Raw genomic sequence first — 16,814 nt, forward strand, 5'->3', positions numbered from 1 at the left:
TTTATGAAGTGTACTCAAGTATATGCGTAAATATGCAGCTATCGTGTGGGTATTATACAGTTATGGCCAAAAGATTTGCATCACCCTATAGAATTAACTAATTTTGTCTCATAAAGTCGAATGAAACCTGCTGCATAATGTTCTGTTAACATGTTGAATTACATACCACTTTGTAATTTTCCATATGCTTAATGAAAAACTGACCAATTGAAAAGTTGGCATTTCAAAACTACTATTATGGCTTCCAGTAGACTTTTGCAATATCATTTTATAGTTTATTTGATTGCATTCACATCCCTGTTAAATACTGTAAAGTGTTATTTTCACAACGTTAAAAGGCTACCGTAATAGTTATGGCATAAGGGCTACTCAGTTCCCGACAGTCACATTGACCTTTTTCCCGATTAGTCAAAATGTATGTAAATATTGACCTTTTGGGAATACATATATTATATATATATATATATATATATATATATATATATATATATTTTAAAAAATAACTTAAACTTTTAGCTTTTTTTAAAAAAAGATTTGGGTCTAAAAGAGCCTTTGGTGGTTCAATGGATGTTTTGTTGCCGTTGCTTCTGGTCTGTCCATTCTCCTCTGGTCAGTCTGCCTGCTGCCACTGGACCCACCCCCTGTGCAGATGTGCGACATCTCGACAATTCCTGCTGGACCTTTTTAAAAGTGTCCAGGTACAATGTTATCTGTCATCTATTCTGCTGTGTCCTGCACTGTTTTAAATAGCTTCTTTACACAGGCCCAGTTGTTCTCCATGTTGTCCAGCCATAAACTGCAAAGTCGTTTTTATAAGTAACTTGGTATTCCATAATGCAAATAACATTTTTCAAGCCACAGTGAAGCGGTAACACAAATCTGAATTGGGTGCCTCGCTACACCGGATAACAAAGGACGATTTAAAAAAAATAAAACAAAAAGAACACTGTCACCTGATACTGTTGCAGTTCTTGTGAGGAAGGGTCTGCATGATTTAAAGGCAGACTAATTTGTGCTGTGTCATGATGAAAATGGTCAGTAATATTGTAATGAAAAAAACAAGAATTACAAGAAGTGTAATGAATAAAATAAAGAAAAAAATTGACTTTCATGGCAATATTTGATTCAACATCTATAAATCGCTTTTTTTTCGGTTATTTTTTTTTTTTAAGTTATATGGTTACTGTTTTTTCTTAGCTCTGTTTTAGGCGGAAGGATATTTAATAACTTTTTTTTTTTTTTTCCCCAGTTTATGCAATACGGCACTTCAGGGTATGTGATCTACTGTAATATCAACCTTCCGGGTATGGTGATGTTAGAATATATCACAAAGATGAGCCAAAGTCTGCAGTCCATGTTTTATGAATCACAAATGTTTTTAAAGTCCATAGCACATAGTTATTAAAGTTTTTTTGGCATAGAACTGTCTGTTGGACTTTCTCACTGCAGCATAGAATTCTCATAGGGGCCCGTTGAGTTTGTGAAGATCATATTTATTTACATCGCTGAGTTGGATTTGTTTGAATTTTAAGAAGTCAGAAAACACTGAAAGCAAGGTTTTTATGTCATTTTTTTTCACTTTATCAATCTTTGTTTTGTAGTAAATTTTGTAATTAGTTTTCTGTTGTCCGCCATTTTGCTTTGTTTTGTGAAGAGAGGAAGGATGTTCAGCGTGATGACGTAATTTGAGGGAGTTTGTTGACCATCACAGGGGCAGCAGCTGAATCTATTTTTGGTCATGTGATGAGGTTTGAACCAATTACATGCCTCCAATTCTCATATAGATAGATAGATAGGTACTTTTTAACTTTTTGAAAAAACTTTATTTAACAATTAAATAGAATACACAAAATCAGTATTTATAAAACAGATATTATCATGAATTCAATTCAGATCCACCCAAGGTGAACAAAACAATACATAAAATATTATGGACGCATAAAAATTCACATCACAGATACTCCTCCAGATCACCATCCTTAACAGCACACAACACACTGTCTACACACCAGACTTCCTCAAACATTGCTATATTATGCATTGCTTTATAGAAATTAAAATCCAGTCTAACCCGTGTTAATACAAGCATTCTAAAAATGACAAAAGGATCAGTATTTAAAACGTCATTCATTTTGTTTTTTCTGCTGTTTAAAATTGCTAATTTGGCCTGTCCAATAATAAAATTTACCAGCTGGATTGAGTACTTTCTCTTTTTACAATACTTAAAACCAAAAATAAAAAACACCTCAGAGAACACAAAACCCATTCCAGCAAGCAATTCCTTCAGAGCAGTAAACAAAGGTTTTAATCTGGTGCAGAACACAAAACAGTGGTAAACAAACTTCCTCTGTGAGCAAAATGGACAAGAATCTTTCACCTCGGGGTTTATGATGCTCACAAAGGAGTTAACAGCAATGATGGTATGTAAGAGCCTCCACTGCAGATCCTCCGATCTTTTTGGCAGTGGTGGCTTATACAGGGTTCACCAAGCAGACACTATCTTTTCCGCCACCCCCAGCCTCTCTCTCCAGTGTGTGTCTGGTATTGCCCTGAGCTGCTGCTGGTAACGGCCCTTTACACACACCCTATACATCTGTTTCCCCTCTACTGTACACAGAGGGAGATCTCTCAGACCCTCTACAGTCAGTAAATAACCCTGCTCATCAGAAGCCTGACTGATTGCTGGGGACACTAACAGTGATGGAACGGGGGAATCCTTGTGCGGAACTCTCTGTTCCCTAAACAGCTGGCTTAAGAGCTCCAGCCCCTCACCGGGGAGAGCAGCACGCACCTGGGTAAGGAAAAGCTCAGCAGTGCGGACAGACCGCATCCCCAGAGGAGACGCTAACCACTGAGGAGTCACCCAGCTGTAGGTGTTGAAATCTAAAAGGGCTTTAAGCTTTATAACACCTGCCTTCACTAACATATGTATAAAAGTAGCCGACTGAACAATATCACACTTCAAGAAAGTATTATATATTAACAGCTCTTCTAGGAGCCAATCAAGGCTAATGTTTTCAGTGTCCCTCTGCTCAATACGCACCCACTGCCATGCCCTCAGCAGGCTCTTATAGTAGTCTGGCAGTCGGTCCATCTCCAGTTTACCCATTTTTAGCAAAAAAAAGACCCCTGTCCAGACCCAGACTCCCCATCTGCTGCAGGAAGGCACAGGCAAACTGCCTCCACGGGAGGTCCTCAGTGCAATACAGCAGCCTCTGCAGGGCCTGTAACCTAAAAGCCTCTGTCCTGCTAGAAAGGTCTATGAGTCCCTGCCCCCCCTCAGCCAGAGGCAGGTACAGCACACTCTGTCTGAACCAATGCACCCCATCCCAGAAAAACTCCAACATCACAGCCTGAACCTATTTCACGAATGACTGTGGGGGTTCCAAGCAGATGAACCTGTGCCACAAGCTAGAGGCCGCCAAGTTATTAATAATAAGTACCCTACCTCTATAGGAGATCTGTGGAAGCAGCCATTTCCACCACTGTAACCTGCCTTTCACCTTCTCCACCATCCCCTCCCAATTTCTGTGCACTGTGCTGTCATCCCCGAGATGGACACCCAGATAAAGGAGCCCACCCTTGCTCCACTGCAATCCAGCAGGTAAAATTGGAGGACGACAACCCTTCCAGTCACCCAGAAGCACTGCACTACTCTTATCCAAGTTTACTTTAGCAGATGACAGCTTCTCAAACGGTCTTTGATAGGTCCCTACACTGTCAACATCAGTTTCGTTGTTAACAAATACAGCAATGTCATCTGCATAAGCTGTTACCTTCACTGGTTTACCGGGACACTGAGGAATGGACAGTCCAGTCAATACCCTCCTCAGCTCATTTATAAGAGGCTCTATTGCTAAAGCATAGAGCATACCAGACATGGAACACCCCTGTCTAATATCTCTCTGAACGAGAAAAGGGGTGCTTAAGCCACCATTGATTTTTAATAGACTGGAAACGTCACCATAGAGCAGCTGAACCTTCTCTAAGAAACCGGTCCCAAATGCTTTCAGTGCCCTCCACAGGTAGAGGTGATCTACCTGTTCGAAAGCCTTTTCCTGATCCAATGACACTACACCTGCATTGAACCCAAAAAACTTGGAGGCTGCCAGTATATCTCGAATTAGAAAGATATTATGGAAATTGGATCTGTCTGGAACGCAGTATGTTTGGTCTGTTTGCACAACCCACCCTATCACAGTCCTGAGGCTGTTTGCGAAAGCTCTAGAAAGGATTTTATAATCGCCACAGAGCAACGACACAGGTCTCCAGTTTTTAATATTACACACATCTCCCTTTTTAGGGAGGAGCATGATAACCGTTCTTCTGCAACTCTGAGGCAGAACTTTATCCTGCACACTCTCCCTGAAAACATCCAACAAGTCCTCTTCTAGCAGAGACCAGAACTTTTTATAAAACTCCACTGGGAGGCCATCAAGTCCAGGTGTCTTTCCATTGTTCAGCCCCTGCAGGGCATCAGAGAGTTCAGTCAATGCCAGAGGACTTTCCAGCCCCTTGGCTTCCTCCTCAGGCAGATGAGGGGGGTCCTGCAAGAAACGCTGTGATTCCCCAGTTTCCTCCACGGCCTCTACTGTAAACAGGTCCTTATAAAAACTCACAGCCAGCTTCCGGATCTCTGTGTGCTCCCTGAGCTCCTACCCAGCCGCTGTCCTCAGGCAATGAATCACTTTACTCTGTGCACTCTTTTTCTCCAGCCCAAAGAAATAGTGAGTGGGTGCATCCATCTCCACTAAGCTCTGGAAACGCGATCTCACCAGAGCCCTCTGCACCTTTACGTCCAGCAGATCTGCCAACCCCGTTCTTTTACATTTTAGTCCCTCAATCAGCCTTTCGTTTGGGCTGGACTCCAGAGCTCTTTGGAGCTGTAGGATGTCCTCCTCCAGCTGTCTCATGGTTTTGTTTAAGCTCTTTGTGGCGTTTCTAGTATACTGCTGACAAAAAGATTGAGTCTGCACCTTCCCTACATCCCACCATTGCCACAATGAGGAGAAGTCTCTTTTTTCACATCTCCATCTCTCCCAAACAAAATTAAAAACTTTCCTAAAATGCTCATCATTAATCAAAGCAGTATTAAAATGCCAGTATGTACTTAGTATTCTCAGAGAGGGGAGCAACACACTAACAGAAACTAAACTGTGATCTGACAGGCTTGTGGGGCTGATAAAACAAGATTTAAAAATGTTTAAATTATGTTTAACAGTGTAAAACCGGTCCAATCTAGCCATGGAAACATCAGTGCCATGTGTTTTGGCCCTGAGTACTAAACGTTTCCTGAGCAGAAACGATTTGTTTTAAACCTCGTACTGAGCTCAGAAACAAATCAATATCGGGGGGGAAAAAAAATCCTCAACATCAATTCCCCTTCGCCCTTTCGTCTGCTCCAGGAAATCTTTGATGCTTTGAACACTGTACCTTCCCCGGGGTTTATACGCGCCCAGCGATTGCGATGCTTGAGAGGAGTCAGTGAGACTGCCTTCATCCTCACTGTCTACAGCGGGATTGTCTGTCACTGTGCTGACAGCCTGCGCGCTGCAGTTCTCTGCAGAGCTCTCAGGCTCCATACCAACACTGCTGCCGTCAGACGAAACGCTGCGTTTTTTTGTGACAGCACTGCCCTCTGTTTTACTCACCCTTTTTTTCCCCGGCAATCTAAAACCCTCACTATCCTCTGCGAACTTTACCCCCTCTACCTGTATCTGAACATCACCCCACACACTAGCAACCATCTCTGTGTCCATTTGCTCACGCTCTTCCCCGTTCCGTGACTTTCTGCGCTCTCATTGTCTTTTGCTGTATCTTGTGCTTTGGTTTGACTTTCCGCCCCCAACACAGCGTCACTGCCTGCCTCCTGGGGCTCAGCTGTTCCCCCGTCACTAGCCTGCTCGCCTTCCGTGCTGCCCGCAGGTACTGATCCGCCATCGAGCCCAGCCCCGGCCGGTCCTGGCTTCTGCTTATCAGCGGTCTCGTCTCCCTTACTCCCATCCCGCTCCCCACTCTCTTTCTCGGGACAGTTTTTCACCAGGTGTCCTTCAGTCCCACATCTGAAACACTTCATGAGGTTGCATACATGACATAATCACTGCCATCCACCTTAAACTTAAGCGTAATGTTAAGATCTTCATCAATGTTTTTTGGAGTCATAAACAAGTGCCTTCTGAATGACATAACATGTTTCAAATGTGGTGACTTGCAGCCTAAAGGGATTCTCTTCAGCCCGGACATGAGCTGCCCGTATCTAGCCAGCTCCCTCTTTATCACTTCATTTTTCAGGAACAGGGGAACATTAGAAAGAGTGATTTTCCTAGCAGGGACAGCTAAAGGAATTACGGGGAGAAAAGTATTATTGACAACAATTCGCTTTTCTACAACCATAGACACTAGCTCCATTGTACCTAAAAAAACAACAATCGATCCGCTCATGCGAGAAGGTGATTTTACAATATAAAAACAAACAAGAGGAAAAGAACGACAAACCTGCCAACAGCGCTCATGCACACAGCACCACTCCACACCGCTCTCACTCTACCAGGCAAAACAAGTCGAGATAGATAGATAGATAGATAGAAAGAAATAAACAATGGTTTGCAGAAGTCTTCACCTGAGCGTACTCCATGACGCTTTCAAATTAGACTTTACATGTAGAATCTACACAAACTACTCCACATTGATAAAAAAAAAAAAATGCATATAGAATATAAATAAGTAAGATTTACAGAGAAAAACAGATTAATCTCCGTTGCATAAGTATTCATCCCCTTTGCTACTGAGGCCCTAAATCACCTCAGGTGCAAATGATTTGTTTGAAAGGTTACAAAATTAATGAAATGGTTTCAGCCTGTGTGTCCTCAAGGTGGTTTAATTTCTAGATAATTTCCCTCAGGTATATAAAGACTTTCAAGCTGCAACTAGCACAGTGATCCAACAAAGCAACCATGAAGACCAATGACTTGTTTCGAAAGCAGCTCAGGGATAAAGTGGTAGAGAGGCACAGAGCAGGAGAAGGGTACAAGAAAATTGCAAAGGTGCTGATTATCCCTCTCAGCACAGTGAAGTCCATCATTAACAAGTGGAAGATGCATCATACCACCCAGACACTACCCAGATCAGGTTGTCCTCCCAAACTGAGCAGCCAAGCAAGCAGGAAACTGGTTCAAGATGTCACTCTGAAGCTAACAATGACCTTCATAGATCTGCAAAGTTCTGTGTCTGAGACGGGAGTCAGTGTTCACACATCAACAATAAGTAGGTCTCTACATAAAGCTGGACTGTATGAAAGGGTGGCAAGAGAGAAGCCATTACTCAAAAATCCTCAGTTCAAGGCGCACATATGGAGTTCATGGAAAAGCATGTTGATGATACTGCAGACATGTGGGAAAAGGTTTTTTGGTCAGAGGAGACAAAGATTGAACTTTTCGGTCTAAATTCCAAGTGTTACACCTGGAGCAAGCCCAATACTGCACATCACCCAGTCAACACCATCCCAACTGTCAAGCATGGTGGTGGCGCATCATGTTATGGGGATGCTTCTCTTTAGCAGGGACTGGGAAGCTTGTCAGGATAGAGGGGAGAATGGATGGTGTAAAGTACAGGTGAATCCTTGAGGAAAACCTGTTTGAGTCAGCCAAGACTCTGAAACTGGGGAGGAAATTCACATTTCAGCAGGGCATTGACCCGAAGCACAAAGCCAAAGCCACACTGGAGTGGTTGAACAAAAGATAATTAATGTTCTTGAGTGACCTAGTCAAAGTCCTGACTTGAATCCAATCAGAAAATTTATAGCGAGAATTGAAGACTGCAGTCCATCGACGATCCCCAACAAACTTATCAGAACTGGAGCAATTATCCTGTGAAGAATGGAGAAAAATGTAACCATCCTACTGTGCAAAGCTAGTAGAGACCTATCCAAAAAGACATAGCAGTAATTGCTGCAAAAGGTGCTTCTACAAAGTAGAAAGTACTGACTTAAGGGTCTTATTACTTATGCAACCAGTAATACTTACGCAACCACCGTTTCAATTTGTACATTTTCTTTGCAAATTTTGCTGACATTTAACCTCCTCATATAACTGTGTTCAATTTAGCCACTACAGCCCAATCGCACTACAGTACCTATATATATATATATATATATATATATATATATATATATATATATATATATATATATATATTATAATGTTTATTATTTTCCTATAACTTTTTCCGTTGTCGTGAGAGGTGTGCTGTAAACTATGTTATCCTTTTCCTTTGCATTTCCAGAGACGCTGCTGCGAGACAAAATCTAGGGCAAGCTTTTAAAAATAACTAGGTGGAAAATAGAAGTCATCTATTAACAGTAAAAACCAAAAATAGTTATCAGCCAATTTGATGAGCACCTTGAGAAGAAGCATAGGAGGCAAACCCTTTGAATTCTGTGTTACAACCTAAAGGTTTTGAAATACAGGGGGGGCTCCCTCTGTGAAGAAATGAGATCCCCTTTTTAGCAGGTAGAATTGGTATACTAGGGGGCCTTCTATCAGATTTTAGTGATAAGAACATAATAAAGTTTACAAACGAGGGGAGGCCATTTGGCCCATCTTGCTCGTTTGGTTGTTAGTAGCTTATTGATCCCAGAATCTCATCAAGAAGCTTCAACAACATTACTGGGGAGTTGGTTCCAGATTTCCACGATTCTCTGTGTAAAAAAGTGCCTCCTATTTTCTGTTCTGAATGCCCCTTTATCTAATCTCCATTTGTGACCCCTGGTCCTTGTTTATTTTTTCACATCAAAAAAGTCCCTTCGGTCGACACTGTCAATACCTTTTAGAATTTTGAATGCTTGAATCAGATCGCCGCGTAGTCTTTTTTGTTCAAGACTGAATAGATTAAATTCCTTTAGCCTGTCTGCATTTGACATGCCTTTTAAACCCAGAATAATTCTGGTTGCTCTGCTTTGCACTCATTCTACAGCAGCAATATCTTGTAATATTTTGTAGCGAGGTGACCAGAACTGAATACAATATTCTAGATGAGGTCTTACTAATGCATTGCACAGTTTTAACATTACTTCCCTTGATTTAAATTCAACACTTTTCACAATGTATCCCAGCATCTTGTTAGCCTTTTTTATAGCTTCCCCACATTGTCTAGATGAAGACATTACTGAGTCAACAAAAACTCCTAGGTCTTTTTCATAGATTCCTTCTCCAATTTCAGTATCTCCCATATGATATTTATAATGTACATTTTTATTACCTTACACTTTTCTCTGTTAAATGTCATTTGTCATGTGTCTGCCCAGTTCTGAATTTTGTCTAGATCATTTTGAATGACCTTTGCTGCTGCAACAGTGTTTGCCACTCCTCCTACTTTTGTGTCGTCTGCGAATTTAACAAGTTTGCTTACTATACCAGAATCTAATTCATTAATGTAGATTAGGAATAGCAGAGGACCTAATACTGATCCCTGTGGTACTCCACTGGTTACCACACTCCATTCTGAGGTTTTTCCTCTAATCAGTACTTTCTGTTTTCTACATGTTAATCTCTCCCTAATCCATGTACATGTGTTTCCTTGAATCCCAACTACAGTATAATCGTAAATCTCAAAAAACTACTCATTTCTAAATCTTTTGTAGTCATTTTTGTATTACTTTAGTATAAATACATGTTAATTTGGATTCATATGTTGTTTTTTTCTCACTTTATGTGAACGAAAAGACACACATTTGCCCGTTTTCCCATTGGAAATAGTGATATTTTGAAATATCACTGTCTTGGTCACAAAAGTAAAGTTTGTGGGGAATAATAGCCATTTTCTATACTTTTGAGGCATAAGCAGTTAGGAAATAACACTTACTACCCAGGAACAAAAAAATCATAAAATAAATAAAAATAAAAAAAAAATAAAAAATTTGTTACACGGTGTTATTTGTTACACGGTGTTATCGATGTTGCATCCTCAAAAAAATCAAGCTGGTTAGTTAGACACGATCTCACTTTCCTGAAACCATGTTGACTGTTTCCCAGGATAGGTAGGTAATTTTCCATTTTGGATCTTATTATAGTTTCCATAAGTTTGCATATAATAGAAGTCGGGCTTACTGGTCTGTAGTTACCTGGTTCAGTTTTGTTTCCCTTTTTGTGGATCGGTATTACGTTTGCAGTTTTCCAGTCTGTCGGTACAACCCCTGTGTCAAGAGACTGTTGCGTGATCTAGGTTAGCGGTTTGTAAATAACTTCTTTCATTTCTTTGAGTACTATTGGGAGGATCTCATCCGGCCCAGGGGATTTGTTTATTTTAAGAGCTCCTAGTCCCTTTAACACTTGTGCCTCGGTTATGCTAAAATTATTTAAAACTGGATAAGAACTGGATGACATGTGGGGCATGTTGTCCGTATCCTCCTTTGTAAAAACTTCTGTAAAGTAATCATTTAATATAATGTCTATTTTTTTTTTTCTTCATCTATGATTTTGCCATTTGTATCGCTTAGGCATTTAACCTCCTCTTTGAATGTTCTCTTGCTGTTGTAATATTGTGTGTGTGTATATATATATATATATATATATATATATATATATATATATATATATATATATATATATATATATATATTCTTATAACCTTGAATTTTTTTTTCATTTATTTACACATCCTACCCCACAACTTCCAAGTGAAAAAAATATTCTAGAAATTTGTAGAAAATTAATAAAAAATAAAAAACTGAAATGGCTTGGTTAGATAAGTGTCCACCCCCTTGTAATAGCAATCCTAAATTAGCCCAAGTGTAACCAATCTCCTTCACAATCACACACAAAGTTCAGTGGTTTCCACCTGTGTTAAATTGTAGTGATTCACATGATTTCAGCATAAATTCAGCAGTTCCTGTAGGTTCCCTATGCTAGGTAGTGCATTTCAAAGCAAAGACTCAACCATGAGCACCAAGACGCTTTCAGAAGAACTCCGGGACAAATTTGATGAAAGGCACAGATTAGGGGATGGGTATAAAAAAATATCAAAGCCCTTGAATATCCTGTGGAGCATGGTCAAGACGATTATTAAGAAGTGGAAGGTGTTTGGCACTACCAAGACCCTGCCTAGATCAGGCCGTCCCTCCAAACTGGATGACCGAGCAAGAAGGAGACTGATCAGAGAGGCTACCAAGAGGCCAATGGCAACTTTGCAAGAGCTACAGGCTTTTATGGCCAAGACTGGTCAAAGTGTGCATGTGACAAGAATATCCCAAGCACTCCAAAAATCTGGCCTGTATGGTAGGGTGGCAAGAAGGAAGCAATTACTCAAGAAAGCCCACCTTGAATCCCGTTTTTCAGTATGCAAAAAAAAATTAGGATATCCTGTATCCTTGTGGCAAAAAGTTTTGTGGTCTGACAAAACTAAAATGGAACTTTTTGGTCTAAATGCAAAGTACGGTGTTTGTTGCAAATCCAAAACTGTGCATCAACCAAACAACAACATCCCTACTGTAAAGCATGGTGGTGGCAGCATCATGTTATGAGGATGTTTCTCATCGGCAGGGACTGGGGCACTTGTCAGGATAGAAGGGAAAATGAATGGAGCAAAGTACAGAGAAGTCCTTGAGGAAAACCTGCTGCAAGACAGCTGAAACTGGGACGGAAGTTCACCTTTCAGCATGACAACGAGCCAAAGCCACACTGGAGAGGCTAAGGAACAAAAAGATAAATGTCTTTGAGTGGCCCAGCCAGAGCCCTGACCTAAATCCAATCTAAAATTTGTGGCATGACTTGAAAATTGCTGTCCATCAACGCTCCCCAAGGAACTTGACAGAGCTTGAATAGTTTTGTAAAGAAGAATGGTCAAATATTGCCAAGTCAAGGTGTGCAAAGTTGGTAGAGGCCTATCCCAACAGACTCACAGCTGTAATTTCTGCCAAAGGTGCTTCCACCAAGTGTTAATAACAATAAAAAAATAATAATAATAATCCTTATTTTTATATAGCACCTTTCATAGTGGACCACCATCTCAAAACAGTTTACAAGGTAGGACACTAGGGTGTGTGAACTATGCATCAGTTGCAGAGTCACTTACAGCAAAGTCTCATCAAAAAGACGGAGCACAAGAGGGTTAAGTGACTTGCTCAGGGTCACACAAGGAGTCAGTGGCTGAGCTGGGATTTGAACTGGGGACTGGCTGGTTACAAGCCTGTTTCTTTAACCACAGTTGTGTATTTTTAGTATATCTTTTTTTCTCAATAAAAGCTTTTTTCCCCCTTAACAGTGTGGAATATGGTGTTTAGATAAGTGGAAAAAAATGATGAAACTTTGAGGCACTGACGCAACAAAATGTGAAAAAAGGTTCAAGGGGGTGTAGACTTTCTATAGTGTGTGTGTGTGTGTGTGTGTATGTGTATATATATATATATATATATATATATATATATATATATATATATATATATATATATATATATATATATATGTATGTGTGTGTATATATATATATATATATATATATAATATATATATATATATATATATATATATATATATATATATATATATGTGTGTGTGTGTGTGTCATTTCTGCTTTTTTGTCATTTTTTACTTATGTTATGGCAGTTAATGGATAAAAGGAAGTAAACGCTTTTGAAACCTGTTTTTTTTTTTTTTTTTTTTTATTTTAAAACTGGTTTCGGTGCTTGCTTTTTTGAGTTTGTGCAGTGAGAACATAACAAGGATTTCTAATTATGCTTCTGCATAAAAGTATGGATTCAAATGATACCCATGACAATATTTTCGGTTAACAATATACTATGCATTTTTTAAATATGTTTTCATAATTTTGTCTGCACCTAAATGTCAGAGCCATTCTCAAATGTCAAATTACTATTAAGATCTTTGCAGGGGACTTTATGTAACCTTTTGACTTGTCTCAACACTATTTTTGGCAGTATATGCATTCGGTAATTTTTATCTTTTGATCTTTGCAACTATTACATTTTTGTTTTACTTCAGTTATTCAAACCATCATATTTTGTCCAGACGGGGACCCCTAATTCTGTAACGGTCACCCTTGCACAACTGAGGAGATACTACTGGCCCTATTCCTATAACTAAATAAGTCAGCAAGAGTGAAAGACAGCAAGCGCCTCTCAGTTGTGTAGAGGGACCGTTACAATGTCATTTTTTTCTCAAACAAACACTTGCACAGTTCACTATGTTTATACGCAGTAATGCACTTCATTTTATAGTGTGTATGCCCAATCAGTAATGTTTCCTATAAGTTAGCAATAGCTGACTTTCTTTGTCTGTTAATCTTCTCCTCAGTAACATCCGATGCTTTAAGATTGACCAGTCCCCCAACTCCTTCTCAGCCAGCGATGCCCCAGGTGCACCAGCAGTCTGGAGTCATGGCTACACAGAAGCCTCTGGAGTGAAGAACAAGTGAGTTCAGAAAACTTATTGCCAGAAATCCTTTCAGCCACAAACCTCGTCTCTGCTTAAGGATCTGCTTTCTCGTGTGAAAGTTAGTTCAAAACATCTAATGACTACAGAAGTGTTTGACGCTAAAAGTTATATTTGTACACCAAGACCCGGTCATTCCTTCTGAAAAAATCTTTTCTTTTTTTGACATGGTCGCTAGGAGACAGAGGTAGCTGACACATGACGTCTGCATAAGCCTTTAGTGTCTCCCAAAGAAACAGTGTTTTTAAGTGCATCTTGGCTCCTTAATAAGCCTCTTTATCTTCCACTGAAGCAAGTTTACCAAAGAAAATAACAGGTGCAGCAGAAGAATAAGTTGCTGTAGAGATTAATATTTGGAGCTGTGTACTTAGAACTAACAAATAAAGTTTTTTGTAAAGAAGTGGTGCAAAATAAAAAGAGGTAACAATGTTTCCCTATAGTAATTATTGAAACCCCAGTCAGGAGGCAGGATAACCTTAGACACTTAATAGAAGGTGTTGTATTTCTAAATTATAATCTAAAGTAAATTTGTATGCGAACAAAACAGAGTTTCATTGGACAAAGTAAATATAAAATAATCTCATATACAAAATCATGATTTAAAAAAAAAAAAATTAAAAATCAATTGAAAAAGTGAAATATTAGCAGTAGAAGTAAGTGGTGGGTGAAAAAAGATGAAAAGAGTTTGGGGTAATGAACTGGAATAGGAAAGAAAGTCAAGCAGACAGGATTTTCTGGTAATGTGGTGTCATTTTGTTATTTCCAAAAAGGGTTGTGCACTGTTCTATGAGTTCTTGTACTTTTGAATTTATAAATTTGTAAGGATAAAGAATGGAAACTCCTACAAAACTCATCTCTTACTTTTAATGAATGATGTGTCTTAACTGAACACTGTAGAAAAGTATGTACCCATCCCAATTAACAGTGGTATCCTTGGGACATTCCACACTATTGTGTCCTTCAATATTCAAAACAATACAGTGCAGTCCCTCTGTAACCCATTTTTATGGTTATCCTCAGGCTGTGTGTGGCAGCCTTGTCGGCCAACAACTTGTGTGATAACCGAGAAGCTCTGTACGGCGTGTTTGATGGGGATCGCAATGTGGAAGTGCCCTGCCTCCTGCAGTGTACCATGAGCGATGTCCTGGCGGAGGAGCTTCACAAGTCCAAGAGTGAAGAGGAGTACATGACCAATACCTTCCTCGTCATGCAGAGGTAGGCTTCCAGCAAGGCTCATTGCAAAGGAACTGCCGTCTGAGTACTGAGCTTTGTACATTGTCTTTTTTTACAGGAAAGTTGAAAATGACAACAGCTTAAATAGAAGTTATAAGCAAAAAGATCTGCAGATTAGCATGTCCCTGTGTTTCCTGGAAAGTGAATTCATTCCAGGAAAAGCTTTTCACTTGTAAGGGAATTGTACTTAGTGACCTTCAAATTACTATTTTCCAAGATCAAGTTGAGCACAAAGAGCAGCGTGGTGTGGAAATGTAACATCAGCATTATCTTGGTTAGAGTCACTTTATATCATTTTCTAATTGTCATCACACTCCTATACCTCAAACTAGCTCTCAGAATCATGTTAAACATCTGGTAAATTCATAACTGTTAAACACTCAGTAGTACTGGATTTAGAAATGCTCAAATGTAAATTTCTTGTAGTATTTATACACATGTGCAGTGTAAATCTTAACCTGTCCCTCTGAAACCCACTGATTATTGAGGCCACAGGAGTGTTTTAGAAAGTCACCAGGATGTGGTGACCAAAACAGAAATTGATACAAAGGGATCTTGATGAGATTCTGGGATCAATAAGCTACTAACAACCAGATGAGCAAGATGGGCCAAATGGCCTTCTCTCGTTTGTAAATTTTCTTACGTTTTTATGATTCTTAACAGCAAAAAGAAAACATTAGATATTCCACACGTATAACAAGTTAGTCTTTACCACTGCTTTTTCTGTAGGATGTTTTATTTGTAAGATTGTCCAGATTTAATTTAATTTACAAACTTTAAAAAAGTGATACTTGGTGGTAAAAAATGTAAGAAATAATAAGGAATGAATGGCCTGTGGTGTTATAATGTTCTTTATATGACACCCAGTTCAACTTTTCATTTGTAATACAGTTCTATACTTTAAAATACCTCTAAGGTACAACACTTTGGAGCGTTCGTTTCCTTGCTTTCTTCGCTGGAGAGAGACTCCACTGAATCTTGCCTTACAGAAACTGGGGGACAGGCCAATGACAACAGGGTTTCATATTGCCTCTTCAGGTGACACACAGCAGAGAGAGCATTAGGGATGGGTGTGAGGGAAAGGAAGTATTTAAAGGCATGTTTTAAAGTTAGGAAATAAATAAATGCAAAGTTGAACCAATTAACAATGAAAGTGGTTTTTAACCTGAAGCAAATATTAGGAGAATCTAATTTGATAAACGTCTCTTTATAGCAAACATAAATACAATATAATTGTCCAAAGCTGTTCATGAACTGGTTTGTATGTTTCAAGAAAAGTGCTGGTTGCTACCCGGTTTATTCAGAAACCATTAAAAAGGGTTAAGAAATAAAATTGGAGGAGATACACAGATCTGGATTACCTGACAGTACCTATTAGTGTCGTAAATGTGGTGCTACCTATAGGCACTGCAGTAATCCAACAGAGATGAAAGAGGATACTCTTAAATGAGCTTCATTTCTTGGAGTGTGACAAACCTTTTTAAGTTGTCTGAATTGTTTCTTTTGATGGGATGTGACTAGGGTCTAATAGGCATACATTGCTTTTCCTCAGGAAACTTGGGACTGCTGGGCAGAAGCTGGGCGGCTCGGCAGTCCTGTGCCACATAAAGCATGATCCCATGAACCCCGGAGGCTGTTTCACCCTGACCGCCGCCAATGTTGGAAAGTGCCAAGCGATTCTCTGCCGAGATGGCAAGCCCCTGCCCCTGTCCACGGTGCACACAGTGAGCTGTGAGGAAGAGCTACAGAGGATTAAGCAGCACAAAGCCATAGTCACTGAGGTAGGAGAAAATAAACCACTAGGAACAAGTATGTGGCCACTTTCCAGCCTGGTACACCAACTGATTACGTGCCTTTCAAATGCACTTTTTGCAATATTTTCTGTACTATGTCATTGTGGGTGGCTTTTACAGATGCAATTAATGACAGACTCTCTATATATTACAGTGCACTCCGATTATAAGATTCTCATCTGTCCTGGGTGATATTATTTTTTTATTTATTTATTTTTTTTAAATTTGGAATCACCAATTATTTTTCTTTTTTTCTCCCCAATTTGAAGTGTCCAATTATTTTTATTTCAACCCGACTTCACTGCTGCCAGCCTCGCACTGATGTGCCGTCAGCTGTCCGCTTCTT

At 39.5% G+C, this 16,814-nt stretch overlaps 1 protein-coding gene across 1 annotated transcript in view; it reads left to right on the forward strand.

The window, feature by feature from the left end:
- The window catches only part of LOC121313097 (PH domain leucine-rich repeat-containing protein phosphatase 1-like), a 133,286-nt gene that overhangs the window by 113,307 nt on the left and 3,165 nt on the right, over positions 1-16,814 (forward strand). The window contains exons 14-16 of the mRNA XM_041245259.1: positions 13,305-13,421; positions 14,463-14,657; positions 16,228-16,456. Of these exons, the coding sequence (XP_041101193.1) occupies positions 13,305-13,421; positions 14,463-14,657; positions 16,228-16,456 (541 nt within the window). The remainder of the gene's footprint in view (positions 1-13,304; positions 13,422-14,462; positions 14,658-16,227; positions 16,457-16,814) is intronic.

The sequence above is a fragment of the Polyodon spathula genome, chromosome 3, assembly GCF_017654505.1.
Source record: "Polyodon spathula isolate WHYD16114869_AA chromosome 3, ASM1765450v1, whole genome shotgun sequence".
Classification (NCBI taxonomy): domain Eukaryota; kingdom Metazoa; phylum Chordata; class Actinopteri; order Acipenseriformes; family Polyodontidae; genus Polyodon; species Polyodon spathula.